The sequence below is a fragment of the Pteropus vampyrus genome, unplaced genomic scaffold (assembly GCF_000151845.1).
Source record: "Pteropus vampyrus isolate Shadow unplaced genomic scaffold, Pvam_2.0 Scaffold24, whole genome shotgun sequence".
Taxonomy (NCBI): domain Eukaryota; kingdom Metazoa; phylum Chordata; class Mammalia; order Chiroptera; family Pteropodidae; genus Pteropus; species Pteropus vampyrus.
This window is the reverse complement of record NW_011888805.1, coordinates 9,251,321-9,267,818: the sequence shown is the minus strand read 5'-3', so window position 1 is coordinate 9,267,818 and position 16,498 is coordinate 9,251,321. Positions and strand designations below refer to the sequence as shown.

Below are 16,498 nucleotides of genomic sequence, written 5' to 3'. Positions count from 1 at the left end.
GCAGAGGAAGTGGTAAAAGGGCCTAACACCCCTCTCTCCACAACTCTTGCACCTCCACTGCCCAGGTGGTAGACACATAATTCCACAGGACACCCTCCGGGTGAAGACAATGGGTTACCATGCTATTTAATAAAGGGGAGTGGTGTAAAAATCACCCCATTGGCACCTTGGGGGTGATTATTAGGACATCTAAAAAGACTCCTAATAAGATCTTAGCGGGAGGACATAGCAAGGGCAGTCATGGACTAGAAGTGATTTCTAAACTGAAATGCTACCTGAATGTGGTGCCACCTGGGCACCTGGTGTGCAGAAATGGGCAAGAGGAAATCAATCAAGTGTTGAATGGGGTTGGTAGTTGTTCAGATTCCTAATTTTATCTAAGCTCTGCCTGGTTCCTGCGAATTTTAAGGCTGCAGGGCTACGGGATCTGTTGTCACCTCAGACCTGCATCCCATCAGCCTGGGGGCCCGGCTGGCAGGAACGCTGGGGATGAAGGGCAAGGCTGCGACTGCTGCTTTTACTAGAAATCCCCTTGGGGAGCCAAGGGGCCCAGGGTAAGGAGCTCCTCTACGAGCGCATCATGTGCACAGCCCAAGCTTTTCGAACCTGCCCTGAGGCCTGAGGTCTCGGACGCCAAGGTGGTTTTTAGGGTTTTCTTTCTTTATTATTTCCCTTCTTGTTCTCCACAGTTGATGATTTTCTGCAGAAAAACGGCTGAGAAAAAAAAAAAAAAAACCTATTTCATTTCCAGTTCCCATCACCGCGATTTCCACATGGATGTGACGTTGGGCCCAGCTTCCGAAATGCCCAGGTGACTCACGCGGGGACACCCCGGGGCGGGGCGCAGGAGTTTCTCGCGCGGTGGGAGGGGAGGGGCGGGCGGGCCGCAGCTCGGTTACTCTCCTGCGACCCCTGCGGGCCGTCGTCGGCTCTTTACAGCACTGCATGGCGGCGTTACGTGACTCGGAAAGTCCCTGAGTGGAAATCCCCCGCTAGCCGCGGCGGTAAAACAGAAAGGAAAAAAAGAGAACTGGCAGTCTACGGCCTCTGCGGCGGGCCAAGTGCAGAGCGCTCAGAGCACGCGGGGGCGGAGCGGCAGAAGCAGCCGCCGGAGCACAGCAGCAGCGGCCGCGGCGGGCGCGATCCACACCCCCGGCTGTCCCAGCCAGTGAGCGATCCCCGAGCCCGGGCGTCCATGGGGAGCCGCCTTCTCCTGGCTCTGACCCCGACCACCGCCTGCGGCGTTCGCCTGCCCTGACCCGGACTAGGGACTTCGGGAGAGGATCGCGCGGCTCCGAGAGGTAATCGCCGCATCCCCGGGCAAGGGCTGCGGGTACGCATTTGGCAGCGACTCCGGGGCTGGACCTGTCGACCTGCCCTTGGTTTTGCAACGGTCCTGGAGGGCAGTTTGTTGGCCTTTTGTGCCCATTATGTAGGTTTTGAAATGCTAGGAGTTGAGGTCGCCGCGCCAGATGTTAGGCTGACAGCCCTGGATTCATGCAGCCAGCTGTTCCTTTCAGGTTATGCAGAGAACTTAAAGTGCAGCTGACTGGTGGAGAGTCGCTCCCGGGGCCGCTTGCTTGGGTGGTCGTTGATGCTTTGCTCCTTTTCGTGTATTTTTTTTTTTTTTTTTTTGGTTTGGAATCAAGGGCTGCATGCTCGTGGCCACGGAGACCTTGCAGAAAGCTATGGCCTTTTCTCAGGTTGTGCAGAACTAGCGCACGGGGGGGTGGATGTCTTAGGGTCAACAAAACCAGGCGAGAGTCAGCTAACCTTTCCAAGGACAGCTTGCAAACACTCCAGAGTTCTCTGCAAGCGGGTGGGGGCTGGGGTCGCGGGACGGTGTTTATCATTTTCAGCTGCAGCAGTGTAAGAGAAGTGTGCAGGTAGAAGTGGCCTGCCTTGGCCTGCCTTGTGGAGGCTGCAGTTTAGAGCGATCTGCAGGCCCCTGCCCCAGCTCCTATCTCACAGTCAGGCGGTCTTTGTCAGCCTGGGTTGTCCCACATCCTGCCACCTGGCCTGTCAGGAAAGCAGTGGTATTAAGTAAGGAAGGAGCTCAGCTTTTTCGGTTCTCCCTGCCTCTGATCTTTCCTTGGAAAGCCGGTCTCGTCAAGTGTCTCAGAGCAGCATTCTGGAAGAACCATTGTTCATTAGAGAGGCAGTCCTCTGGACCACATACATTCCCCAATGGCCCAGGTTATTGAGCAGCCAGTTACTGCTCCATTCTCATTGTCTACCGTGCTTCTTTCATTCTTGCAATTCTTTGTACAATTTTTGAATTTTTGGAGGGGTGCATTCCAAAATTCCATAAGGAATTGTTGATAAAAAGCCAGTGAGGTAACAGAAACTTAAATGTTAAGGGTAATATTGTATGTTTTTGTCAATAAGGACATTACAATCACAGGTCAGAAAAATTATATTCTTTTCTCAAGTGTGGAGAAGTCCAAGTACTGGGCACTTAGACAGTGGGTTTTGATTTCCTTTAAGGATGCAATTCTGCAGGCTGTGCAAGGCTAAACCTATGAATGAGATGGCATTTGGGCTATGGAATGTTGACATTTGCATGTCTTGCATATGGTTTACAGCTCTCACCATTTGAAAGATATTTAGGTTCAGAAGAAAATAATAGAAGTTTCAGAAAAGCAAAAAGAGGCTTCGCCTAACTGGAAAATCTTCCTATTGCCTGTTTCCACCTGGAAGAGCAGGCATTGCAACCATAGGTATGGTGCTGTGAGAATAGCAAGAGGCAGGTATTGGAAGACTGGGCTTCTAGGCAAAGTTCTGCCCCGGATGGTGTGGGACCTGCGCAGGACCTGTACTTCTGTTGCCTTAGCTGCAGACTAAGGTGGTTATGTGACCTCAAGAAGGGGAATAAGGTCGCCTTTGATTTTTAGCCCCAGCATCAAGTATGGCCTTCACTAGATGGCCGGACAATGCTTGTTGAGTGATGGACAGACAAATGAATGACTTAGTGAAAGAGACTTTGCCATACACAAAGGAGAAGTGTGTGTGATGTTTTTGTCCCTTCATTGTGTGTGTGTGTGGTTCTGGTATAATTTTGCCCAATTCTACCTGCAGGGAATGGTTGACATCAAAAGAGAAATTACTGTTTGACCCAGAGAATGACTTCTCCCAAACCTCATCTGGCAATCAGATCAGGAATCCTGACCCAAAACTTCTACCAGGAAACTCCTCAGAAGCAGTCTTGAGGTCATTTAGGCCAACTGTCTTCAATCGCTTTAAGAGAGTCTAGACCCACCCGAGAGTGGCTTCTCTAATATTTAGGTTTTCTTTCACACTTACATCTATCTGTTCAACTTCTTTCTCAACTAGCAGCTTGCCCTGGCAAATAACATGATGCAGGAGTGGGATTAACAATTGCTGTGAAACTTTCTAGGGAATATCTTAATGCTCTGAAACCATCTTTGTCTTCATCTTGGAAATTAGGATGTATGGTGAGGCACCCTACTAAGTGCAAGTGAATGAGAGCTGGCTCTTCACACAGCTCCACACTGCAAAGATCCCAAGGTACATCAGTTCACATCATTCCACACTATTGGCGTGGGTTGTAGATGCTGGCTTTGTGCCTCTCCTTGTTCATTTGTCCTGAGTGGCCCCCTAGCTGCAATGTCTTTCCTCTTCTGCTTCCAGACTTTAATTTCCTTCTACCAGTTCATTATGTTTGAAGATTTCAGGGTGAAGACAGGGTGGGAAATACATCTGAGTGTTGATACCTGAAAGGCGATAATAAATTTTGGTTGGCAGTTGTGTTGAAGTAATTGAGCTCCAGTGTCTGCTCTTGGAAGTGTAGAATTTAGTATTCTATTATTGTTATTATTTTGATGTTGTAAAGTTTAGTGGAGAGGCTCAGAAAGACTGCTGTTCGTTTGCTCTTAAAATTGCAAAGCATCTTGCTAGAAATAGGCTTTTTCATTGGTTCTAAAACATTCAGTTTTATAACTCTTTAAAAAATATTGTAATGTATTTTATAAATAAACTCTTTATAAATATTTCTCTTTGGTGCTAAAGAGGAAACTCCAATCAGATGCCTGGACAACAGCATAAAATTGCAGGATTTTTCACAAAATATTTACTGTCTTTCCAGTATAGGGTTATTCCCCTCCTCCTCAGTACCCACTCTCCGCCTTCCTTCTCTTGTTTAGACTAATCTTTAAGAGTGATGTAACTTAAAACAGTCCAGTATGAGTTAATCTTTGGGGCCAGCTAGTATCCTGGGAGTAGAAGTGACTAAGATCTTTTGCCTACAGATTAGGGTAATGACAAGATCAAACACTGGGGTTTCCTGCAGGCAGGTATATAGGAGAGTAGATTCAAAGTCAGGCTAACGGAATGGGTTTTTTTCTTCCTCTTCAGGTATTGTGGAGCACGATGGCTGAGCAACAACTTCCTCTGGCTTTGTATTTGAGCAATATGCGGAAAGCTGTGAAGATCAGAGAGAGAACTCCAGAAGATATTTTTAAACCTACAAATGGGATCATTCATCATTTTAAATCCATGCACCGATACACACTGGAAATGTTCAGAACTTGCCAGTTTTGTCCACAGTTTCGGGAGATCATCCAAAAAGCCCTCATCGACAGAAACATCCAGGCCTCCCTTGAAAGCCAGAAGAAGCTCAATTGGTGTCGAGAAGTCAGGAAGCTTGTGGCCCTGAAAACAAATGGTAAGATGAGCTTTTGTCTCGGGGGGGCGGCTTCCACAGTGCTGGGTCCCCATTCACTAAATTTCAATAGACCGAACTCAAATCTCTTGAGGCCCCTTAGTATAGAAACTCAATGGGGGCAGCTGATGAAAGCAAGCTCGTTTTGTGAATATGCTCATTAAGGATATTTTCAAGTTGTGTATATTAGAGAGCAGAGCGCATTAGGGCTTGGGGAACGCATTTCTAAACACCATGCCTTTGCGAGTGACTGTGTATCTAATTCTTTTGACTGTTTAATTCAACTGTAAAATAGCCTTCCCTGGCCAGTAATGGAAATAATAAAAGACTTTAAGTTCAAAAGGACATGTTGTGAAAACTAGCATTCCTATTATTTCCCCCTGTCATTAGAAAATGCTTGTGATGATGACCTTGCACTTGAATTGATGGCATTTTATGGATTCACCAATGAATGTCTGTTGAAGACAAGAAGATGTTTTATTGTCTACTCCTTCCTTACCTAGGTTCTGTTGCTTATGATCCCATGATAGGAACTAGAAAGATATTTGAGATTTTTAGAGCTGATTTTAGACCTCTACAGCATTATTTTTAGACATAGTACTGAATTTCTTACTGTCTGTGCCTATCTGCCCAGTGGCCCTTTACTACTAGTAGCTATTTCCTGTTCTAAGCTTTCCTGTTTTGTTTTTTAATTATTTCCTTTGAGCAATGTATGTACATCACAGAAACATCCGAGAATACTGTTTCATGCAGATATAAAATTCTACTTTATAGGTGTAGCTAATTATTAAAAAGCAAGTAGACTGTTCCAGATTGATCGAATGCTTATAGTCTAAGTAAGGGCAGAAATCAACAGGTCCTTAGACCGGTTACAGCCCTAAATTATCTCAATCAAAATAATACATTCATCCAAGTGCCAAAAATCCTGGTCGACAATGAGATGTTAAGAACATTAATTTAAGTAACTTAATTGGTTATATTAACTCTGGCCATTTTTGACTTGGGTAAGTTGAGGGACATGTTTTTTTGCTTTGGTTCTGAGGGGTCTTATGCATCATCTCAACATCTTGCTTGTATTTTTGAAACATAGATTCTTAGAAGCACAGATAGCTAGTATTTCTATTGTTCTTAGCATTAAATCAAGCGATGCATAGAAGCAGGTAATTATGTTAAGTCATCATCAATGGGTTTATAGTCCTTTTTTTGTTGCAAAAAAAAAAGATAGAGTCAGCTTTGGGAGAGTTGGAAACAAAGAGGTTCTGCCGAATTAGAGATGTGGTAGAAAGAGGAAAACCTGATTATCATGAACAACATTAACTGACACTCTGAGTTTAACTTGCTCCATTTCCTTAAGGAAAAAAATGGAATATAAAGAGTAAGCACTTGTTTTGCAAAGATTTGTCATTTAAATCAACAAGTTTTCACCCTACAAAGCAAACTACAAAAGCCAGTGCAGGTTTGATAACATTTTCTGGAAAAAGGGATATTTAGGCTCAGAATCCTTTGGTTTCCCTCACTTTTAAGAAAATTTCTTAAAATTCTGGAAAAGGAAGAAAAGATATTTAGGGGAGAGGGGACACAAATGACTCTTCCTCTGACTTTTATCAGCACCTTCTTTTCTAAGCCTTCCACCTATAGGAGGGTTCTATAAAGTCAGTGGTCTGGGGAGGGGGTGATTCACAAGTTTGCATTTGAGGATATGAGACTGTGGTGAATGAGGAAGGGAGTAGGTGGCATAAAATTGAAACTTCATGTGAAAAATTCCAGCGTCTATTGGCTGCAGCGATTTCACTTGTATAATGAGTAGCCCTATTCCAGCTCACCCTGACCACACCCACTTGGAAAGTCCAGGGTGCACTTCGCAGTTTAAATGTCTACACACCAGAACAAAAAGTACAATAGCTGTTGCTCAATTGCTAGTCAAATAACTTAGCACTGGGGAATTCCAGATGTTACTTAGGGAATTTTATACTGGTGCATCTCAATAAAGAACTGAAAGTAAGCACAACAAGAAGAAAAAAGGTCTTATCTTTGCTCTAGATTTTGCAAAGGGGAAATTTCAACAGAATGCAATTGTTGCCACACTTCTGCCAAGATACAAGGCTTGGGCGATATTTTTCGTTCATTTGTTTGAATATTTATTTAGTTAGTTTTTATAAGTGTGTAAATTGAAGGGATATAGGCTGTGGATGTGTATTTGAGGGCTTTTGTTGTTGTTTTTTACGGTTTGACAGTAATTGAAATTTGATAAAATAGCTTTATTGCCCTACTTAGAAAGAAAACAGTCGAATTTTTCTTTTTAAGAACAATTGTGCACTGGTCAAAAGAGATTAAGGAATAAACTTTTTCTTTTATAGTAAACATTCCCCCAAAATGTTTATCGTTCAGCCATTGGATAAAAAATGCAGTCTCTTAAATTGTATATCTTAAGCTATAAAAGTAACAAATTAATGGAATAAAATTAGACCTATGTTTTGCTCGAAATGTCAAAATTCTTAAATGCAACCCTAAACACTGAATTATTTCCAAATTCAGGCACTCTTTAACTTTTAAAAAGGACTCTGCAAGTTTCTAACAAGCAGGTTCACAAAAGGCATTTCTGGGGGTGCGGCTGGATGAGTGGTAATTCACTATCCTCAATCCCACTTTACAAAACAGTAGAAGAAACTCCCAGGCCTGAAAGGCTGCAGTGGAATGGTCAAGTCATTTACCACTGAGTCATAGCCAGACAGTCCCTGTCTAGTAAGGAGCCAGGCCGCCTTCCTGGTTTGTGCATGTTGTCCTGTGTGTCCTCTCCTAGAATCAGAGTAATAGAGCCAGTGTCTTAGCCAGAACATCAAGGGATATCAGAAAAGGACAGACTTTACAGATCATAATCCAATGCCCTCATTGCACAAAGAGAAAAAATACTCAGAGAGGTTAAGGAATTTCCCCCAAGGTCACATAAACTAGTTAGGGCAGAGCCAGGCTGGAACCAAGGTCCCGTGTGCTTATCTGTCTCTGGGTGTCTTATCTGTCTCTGGCTCTCTGTCTCTGGCTCGTTCGCTCTGTTATCAGTCATTAAAAATAAGAGCGAAAAGAATGATTTTTTTCCCTTAACGCTGTCTTCACCTAGTGCAATGTTATCGGTTAGTCTTTGACTAAGAATTAAACCATTTGCATTTCTGCATGCCCTGTTGGGTCCCCCACGATAGCCATAGAGCTCATGTATGCTGAAAACCTTTATTGGGTTGGATTGCTTGAATTTGCTTCTCTTGTGTCCTCAGGTGATGGAAATTGCCTCATGCACGCTGCTTCTCAGTACATGTGGGGTGTTCAGGACACAGACTTGGTCCTGAGGAAGGCACTCTTCAGCACCCTCAAGGAGACGGATACACGCAACTTTAAATTACGCTGGCAGCTGGAGTCTCTTAAATCTCAGGAATTTGTGGACACGGGGCTTTGCTATGATACCTGGGTATGATTTGTTCCCCTATTAAGCATCTATTGACAGAACATTATGGTGGGAGATAGGGTACCATAGGCCACCCCCAGCTCTCAGTAGCATATGGTTTACTAGGTCACATGAACTTGGCTAAGCAAAGCGCGTAGTCAATGGAAAACACCAGAAACCTCTTCTGGGATGTACCAGAGTCTCTTGTCACTGCTGGGAGCTTCAGGGCAGCAGATTCCCACCTGTGTGTGAATTTATTTTAGCTGGATCATTCTGCTCCCGGCCTTCCCTGTGGCATTTTGGTTGTTTTTTGGTTTGATTGTCTTTTGCATGCTTTACTGAGCCAGCCAGTCAAATTCAGACCTCACCATTCTCAGTCACAAGTTTGGAATTTTTGTATACATTTGGATGAGGGGTTTCAAGTTATGCCTCATTAGGGATTTTTTTGAAAGCAGGTACTGTCCCTGTCCTCCCCCACTTTTGAGTTTGCCTTGTAGTGGAAAACGTAAAGGAAGAAACCCCAAATGGGGAAAAAAGTGTGATCATTTGAATTATCATTTCCAGAAAGGGGAAGAGTAAGCTGAATTATATAAATGAATAACTATAGAATGAAGTCAGACTGCTTTTTTAATGCAGAGTACACTCAACTATTTTTTTTTTTTTCATCTTTATCCCTCTTCCTTTAGAATTGGAATGATGAATGGGACAACCTTATCAAAATGGCATCCACAGACACACCAGGGGCCCGCATTGGCCTTCAGTATAATTCACTGGAAGAAATCCACATTTTTGTCCTTTGCAACATCCTCAGAAGGCCAATCATTGTCATTTCAGGTGAGATGCCTGCAGATCACTTATTTGTATTTAAGTGCTTTTCAGCTTTCACGCTTTAGCTTTTAGGAAGAACTCACGCTACCAAAGTTAGAGGCAATGGTAGCTCAGTGTAATTTGATGAAAGTCACCTGAGGGCCTTATTTTTTCTTTCTTTTTCCTTCAATAGACAAGATGCTGAGAAGTTTGGAATCAGGTTCCAATTTTGCTCCTTTGAAGGTGGGCGGAATTTACTTGCCTCTCCATTGGCCAGCCCAGGAATGCTACAGATACCCCATCGTTCTCGGCTACGACAGCCAACACTTTGTACCCCTGGTGACCCTGAAGGACAGTGGGCCTGGTGAGAAAACATCAACTCACATTCGTAACTGCTGATAGAGACACCTCGTTAGGGCAGAGCCGGTACACCCCGTTCCCACGGAACGTCAGGGTTTGCTCTTTTGTTCTTTTGCTCCTTATTGAAATTGTCTCATTGAAGTGTATTATTTTTATTTAAATACGGTAATCTGTCATTTGCTTGGTTAGCAACAGTAGTGCAATAGCAGTATGATGATACCGCCCCCCTATTTTTTGTGTATGGCTTGGGAAGTACTTTTAGCATGTTAGTTGCAAGTAGAAGATATTTGTATGTATTTTACTACCACCATTTCTATTAATACATGACAAATTAAGGCACACAGAGCCCTTAATACGGCACCTGGCAAGGAGCAGGTAAATGTCAGGTTAGCTATTATCATAATAGCTTAATATGCAAAAGGCACTTTGTAAATGCTTTAGGTATATTATTTTATTTTATTTCATCCTCACAGCATCCCTGTGGGCTGCAAACATTGGTAGCCTTATATTATAGATAAGGCACTTGAAGCTCAGAGAAGTTTAATAACTTACCTAATGTCACAGATTTGAAAGTAGCCAAGGCAGCATTCGAATGTGAGTCAGCCTGATTCTGAAGTGTGGGAATTTAAACAATAAGATCCATTGCCTCCAGGCTACTTCGTATTCTGTGGCCTTCCTGGAAACAATGCATTTTATATTAGAGTTTAGTGCAGTTCATTTCCCCATTTGAGGTTGTGGCTAGATAATACTTTTCTGCTCCAATTGTATCCTTTCTATATTGTCAAATTTTAATTGTTATATGCATAGCCTCACACACAATCTCATTTAGTTGAATCATATTGGGCTTTTGTTTTTCTTCCTCAGAAATCCGTGCTGTTCCACTTGTTAACAGAGAGCAAGGACGATTTGAAGACTTGAAAGTTCACTTTTTGACACAACCTGAAAATGAGATGAAGGAAAAGCTGTTGAAAGAGTACTTGATGGTGATAGAAATCCCAGTCCAAGGCTGGGATCATGGCACCACCCATTTGATTAATGCTGCAAAGTAAGCACTTTATTTTTAGCTCTATTCTTTGTCCTTAACTATTTTTAATTAAGCCGCATACGCTGATGCCACCCCAAAGCTCAACAGTAAAGTTATTTGAAGCCAGTTTCCTCCAACATGCATCAAATACAGAGGCCTGTGTATGAGTCAAAGAGGGTCACTTGAGGTGTTATTAACTTTGGTTTCAAATGGAAACAAGTAGTTTATCCATAATGATTCTCCTGCATATCTGGGTGCTGAGAATTTTGGCTTTTAAAAGTATGTTTACGTCAAGGACAGTTGTTTTTCTTAACTGCCGTAGTACCAGACTAACAAGTGAAAATTCTTAGAAACAAAAGCATTTTGCTCTAGGCTTCTTGGTAATGACAGACACACCAGACACAGACTAGGTTGTAGAATGTGTTTATGTGGCAGCCACGTGATTTCATCACCGAGAAAGGGGAGGAAACATCCAGAGTGCACAGTGTACAGCTATCCAAATTTTAAACACTGGTTTTGTGTTAAAGAGATGCCTATTTCTTAGAACTTGAAATGCATGAGATGACTGTGCAGGCATAAAAGAATCAGTTTCCTGAAGTGGAGAGTAACAAATTACAGAGTCAAAAATAAATAACACCTGGGGGTGTGTCTGCCTCTTAGTTACTGTTCAGGGGAGTTAACTCTAATAGAGACCAGGCACCAGTTTAAAATTAATAACAGCAAAACACAGAACACAGAGCTCCAAAGTGGTTTGTAGCATAAAGTAGACTAATCCCAAAAGAACTAGAAATTTGATCTCTGAGAAGTTAGAAAGTAAAAGTGACTTTTTAAAAGAGGAATGGAGTCATTAAGTGTAGAGGCAGCCTCAGAGTAGCCTTTCTTTGGAATTATACATAATTTGGGGTGGACGAAGACTGATTAAAGAAGACTGTGATTCTTGAGATTGTGAAGTGCTGGGTGGAGCAAACTTCTCATGCTAAGCCTGCATTTCAGTGGCCGATTATAGTTATTGCCAGAATTCATATTCTGAAAGTTTGCTTTATGAGCTAATGATGTACAAATGTGTGTGTGTGTGTGTGTGTGCGTGCACGCACGTGTGCATATGTGTAATCTCATATCTTTCCTTTTGGTCTTTAGGTTGGATGAAGCTAACTTACCGAAAGAAATAAACCTGGTGGACGATTACTTTGAACTTGTCCAGCACGAGTACAAGAAGTGGCAGGAGAACAGCAAGCCAGGGCGGAGGGAACTGCACACTCAGAACCCTTTGGAACCTTCTGTTCCTCCACTTTCTCTAATGGATGTAAAATGCGAAACGCCCAACTGTCCTTTCTTCATGTCTGTGAACACCCAGCCTTTGTGCCATGAATGTGCAGAGAGGCGGCAAAAGAACCAGAACAAATCCCCAAAGCTGAACTCCAAGCCGGGCCCTGACGTGGCGCTTGGGGTCTCTCGGGGCGAGGCCTATGAGCCCGTGGCCTGGCGCCCGGAGGAGCCAGCCGGGGGACCTCATTCGGCACCGCCGACAGCACCCAGCCTTTTCCTGTTCAGCGAGACCACCGCTATGAAGTGCAGGAGCCCCGGCTGCCCATTCACGCTGAACGTGCAGCACAACGGGTTTTGTGAGCGTTGCCACAGTGCTCGGCAACTGAATATGGGCCATCCCTCGATCAGCACGAGGCATTTAGATCCTAGCAAGTGCCGAGCATGCCTCCAGGACGTGACCAGGACATTTAATGGGATCTGCAGTACTTGCTTCAAAAGGACTACGGCAGAGCCCTCCTCAAACCTCAGCTCCAGCATCCCTCCTTCCTGTCATCAGAGATCCAAGTCGGACCCGTCACAGCTCACCCAGAGTCCCTCTCCGCATTCTTGCCACAGAGCTGGAAGCGAGGCCCCCTCTGGCTGCCTGTCTCAGGCTGCACGGACTCCAGGAGACAGGACTGGGACGAGCAAGTGCAGAAAAGCCGGCTGCATATATTTTGGGACTCCAGAAAACCAGGGCTTTTGCACGCTGTGTTTCATCGAGTACATAGAAAACAAACGTGAGTGAAACGATGGCTTTTGTAACCCCCGTTTCGAAACCTGTCTAGAAGGGGTTTCGTTCCTGAACTTCAGGAAAGGAGACCCTCTAGTAAAAAAAAAAAAAAAAAAAAGACCCTGGCGTAAAATTTCGCACAGAGGGACAGTCACAGTGATCCTGCTAGCCGCACGTGGAAGCAAAAGGCACAGAATACCGTGTTCTAAAACCCAAAAGTGCCCCATAGACAGATTTCATAGAATTTATTTCTGTAGGTCACTCAGCGTTGAGTTTATAAGGTAGAGTTTAAACTAGACTTCTTTTGAAACTTTGGCATAATAGAGAAAATTCAGAATCTGAAGAGCAGCAGCTGGAGAGAGGAAGTCTCCACTGACATTGCAAGAAAACATTTGTGGTTTTTAGAAATCTCTAATTCGAAAGAAGGGCAGGCAGTTCATGTCTCTGTTCTTTTACTGTGACTGACTGGTGAGGCATGTTCAAAAGTGAGAGATTTGTCAAGTCAAAGATGTTTCAATAATAGTATCATTATTATTGTTTTTTTATTTTGCTGAATTTATAAAAGGCTGCCCAATATATTAGTGAAGGCTAGCCTAATCTGTATTTGGAACCTGTTTTATTCTCATGTCATTGTCTCTCTCTGCTTGGTGACTCATATGGGGTACTGATTACCATCAATTTTCTTCTAGATTTTGTTGCTGCCTCAGGGAAAGCCAGTCCCACGGCCTCCAGGTTCCAGAATGCTGTCCCTTGCCTGGGGAGGGAATGTGGCACCCTTGGAAGCACTGTGTTTGAAGGATACTGTCAGAAATGCTTCATCGAAGCTCAGAATCAGAGATTTCATGAAGCAAAAAGGACGGAAGACCAACTGGTAAGACGTTTTGAGGAACTGTCCTCTCTCCCGTGGACCAGTCCTCCCTGCTGGAGTTGTTTGTTCCGACTGTGATAAGTAGCCTTTCCTCCCTGCTGAGTTCCAGGGAGAACCTGGGGAAAAAGTCACCTTGGCCCTGGGGCTGGAAGTGCAGCAACTGCTGGTGACTCAAATAACCTAGGTATATTTTAGAATTTGTTTTGAAAAGCAAATAAAACTAGCTGTAGAATAAAACCTCTTAAGAAGCCTTCAGAAGCCAGATGGCGATCGGAGACTTTTTGGATTTGAAGTGGCCAGCAGACTTTCTGTAATAATCCTTTATCAAGAGGAGACAAGAGCAGGATTGGGCCGGGTTAGTACTTGGATGGGAGACTACCTAGGACGATTGTAAGCTGACAAGGTCCTTGCAATCTGTGAGGTCAACCAAGGGTTGCCTCGTTTAATAGATAGATAGATAGATAGATAGATAGATAGATAGATAGATAGATAGATAGATGAGACGAGAGGAGGAGACAGAGCATCCAGGTGCCTCCATGAATGGCATATAAGAAAAGCAAATATTGATAGATGCCTCTCCTGTTGTTTACAGAATGGTAGGGACACTGTCTAAATAATTAAGGGCAGCTAATTAATCCCAACAGCAGTGAGCTGAGCCGGCGTTGGCAGGCCTCTGCGTGAGGACTGGGGATTCCATCGGCCTCTCTGGGGCCAGGTCTGCTTTTGTGGGATTGGGAGGGTAGTCGACAGCTCCTGCTCTTCAGTTGCACATGCGACTCCGTTCCCTCGGTCAGGCAGTTGCTCTTCACCCGACAGAGCCCTTTGGCATCCACACTGTCCTATGAGATCGCACGGTGCTCTCCCTGAGAGATGTAAATCACAGTTCTCTCTTCTCTTTCTCCTCAGAGAATGAGCCAGCGCAGAGACATGCCTCGAACCACACAGAACGCCTCTAGGCCCAAGTGTGCCCGAGCCTCCTGCAAGAACATCCTGGCCTGCCGCAACGAGGAACTCTGCATGGAGTGCCAGCACCTCGGTCAGCGCGTGGGCCCCGGAGCCCATCGGGGCGAGCCTATTCCTGAAGAGCCCCCCAAACAGCACTGCCGGGCCCCCGCCTGCGATCACTTTGGCAATGCCAAGTGCAACGGCTACTGCAACGAATGCTTTCAGTTCAAGCAATTGTACGGCTAACTCAAAACAGGTGAGCCAGCCCCGGCTGTTAGCCAACATGGTGCTACGCTCTATACACTGATGCCTCTGGAGGGCCGTCCCGGCAACAGTGGGCTCAACAGTGTCTTTGAGCAAGAGAGGAAAGATAAGCTCTGCGTCGTGGCCTTGAATTTGGTAACTGGGGAACATTCCCAGGTGGCCTTCACGCAAAACGTGTGACCAGCAACAGATGGTGTCGGAGCCAGCCCGGGGCTGCTCCTTCTCTCCTACCAGAGGAAGGCCAGGACGTTCATGGACTTGGAATGCGTGCCAGGAATCCTTCATCATCTTTTGAGAAAAGGGGAAGGACACACAGTCAGAGCCACTCCACCTGCCTTCCATCGACATTGCTCAGAGATGGGAAGCTGAATCCTCGTGACTCACGGGCCCTCTACAAGAAGCTCAGGAAGCTCAGGGAAAACAGACGTTTTTCAGAGTGTCAGTGGTTAATGGTTTTTCTCTACCTGCCTCATTCCTTTCTCATGGACTGTGATTCTGAGGCTGCTGAGACGAAGTTCATACCAAAAAGCAAAACAGCTGCTCTTTACAATATGCACCTTGTAAAAAATGACAACGTTTTAGTGGGAAGTTGTGTAACTCTTTTGGTCATCACTGTCTTCACTTCTAAAGAGGTTAGCTAGAACTGAGGTGTGCATAAAAATGTGTACATATATAATGTACCCTTATGTATGAGGGAATTTTGTTTATTAAGTTGAAATGCTGCCCTAGAGGAATAAGGAGACTGCATAATAATGACCTATTTTCTGGTTGTTGCTAGGGCACCACCTATATACACAGCTTTCATGAACTCAGCCTGCTGCTTTGTTAAAGTTCCTGTGTCTGTGGAGTTAACTTTATTTATTTTATTGCAGACTTTAAGGTTATTTAAATGAAGATATTTCTTCTCTGAGGAAAATGCTATAGTGTCTTCTTGAGATAACATATCTGCTCTGGGTCGTGTTATGGAACCAGGCGAGTTCCTCACTGCCGTGGGGGCGTCGGCCTCGCTGATGCACTTTGGTTGCCTTCCCTAGGAAAAAAGGAATCACATCAAGAGTAAATTTATTAAAATCTCATACTTTTTCTTAATGAAATTTCGGACAGAACCACTTCCCAGCCACAATACATGATTGCCTCTGAGTATCCTACCTCCTTAGAGATATGATTGGAAGGCATCAGGGATGAGATTCGAGAAGGTCACAGGGAAAGATGTGGCCATTAATGATAGTTTTATTTGCTGTGTTAATGCTGTGTCCTGGGGTGCTGGGCAGTGTCCTGGCAGCCAGTGAAAACTTAGCATCGAGGACAGCAAAACCCTACAACCATGAGTATGAAGAGATTTCTTTCTGTCCTTGGCCTGTAGTTTCTCTGTGTGCTTTGTGTAACTGTCATACTTGTTGTAGAAAAGAAAGAAGGGAAAACGCATTGTCCCCAGAGGTAAAAGCTGCCATTTTTGGAGGTCTGGACTTATGACCAGAAAATATTGGCAATCTGTAACTCTAATTAGCTGACATGTTCTTCACTTGGGGCATCGTAAGTCGTTTCCTCTACATAAACCTTTATAATTTTTTTCTAAAGATTTTAAAGAAACTTCAGTGTTTTCATTAATTCTTTTAAAGTTGACATTTTAATAGTTTGTATCAATATTCTCATTCTTAATGTGAAAAAGTGGAATTATTTATACTTATTATAGAAAATATTTGAAATTTGCACATGTAGTTGTCCCTAGTAGACTTCTGTTTACTATGTTGGATTTCTTCAAGTTTTCCTAAATAATTGTAACTTTTCACAAAAGCAATTATTAAAAAATAAATTATTTAAGAACAAATTTTCATGTTTTCTATTTACGAATGATGAAAGAAAAATGCCTATCGAGTTCCCAAACGACTTTGTTTTAAGGTGCACCTGGGCAGGAGATGCATCTCACCCATGGGTAGTAAGAGAACTTTGTAAAATAGTAAGTGTGTGACACCGAGGGCCCGATAGGAGTGGGAAAGGCCTGCCAGTTCCATCTCCCATGAGATGCTAGCTCCCTGTGCTCCTCTGAGGGTTCCTACCCTAACCCTTAATAAAGTATA

The 16,498-nt window shown here is 44.0% G+C and overlaps 1 protein-coding gene across 3 annotated transcripts; it reads left to right on the top strand.

The window, feature by feature from the left end:
* Positions 1-1,056: 1,056 nt before the first annotated feature.
* On the top strand, positions 1,057-16,248 carry TNFAIP3 (TNF alpha induced protein 3). Of its 3 annotated transcripts, none has more exons than XM_011356158.2 (9): positions 1,057-1,301; positions 4,375-4,684; positions 7,948-8,138; positions 8,801-8,948; positions 9,115-9,285; positions 10,146-10,326; positions 11,443-12,350; positions 13,033-13,214; positions 14,118-16,248. In XM_011356158.2, the coding sequence occupies exons 2-9, from the start codon at positions 4,390-4,392 to the stop codon at positions 14,400-14,402; spliced, it is 2,361 nt and encodes a 786-aa protein (XP_011354460.1). In that variant the 5' UTR covers positions 1,057-1,301; positions 4,375-4,389; the 3' UTR covers positions 14,403-16,248. The 3 variants fall into 3 exon arrangements, with proteins under 3 accessions (XP_011354460.1, XP_011354462.1, XP_011354461.1); XM_011356160.2 differs by lacking the exon at positions 1,057-1,301 and adding an exon at positions 3,284-3,528; XM_011356159.2 differs by lacking the exon at positions 1,057-1,301 and adding an exon at positions 4,209-4,274.
* The last annotated feature ends 250 nt before the right edge of the window (positions 16,249-16,498 follow it).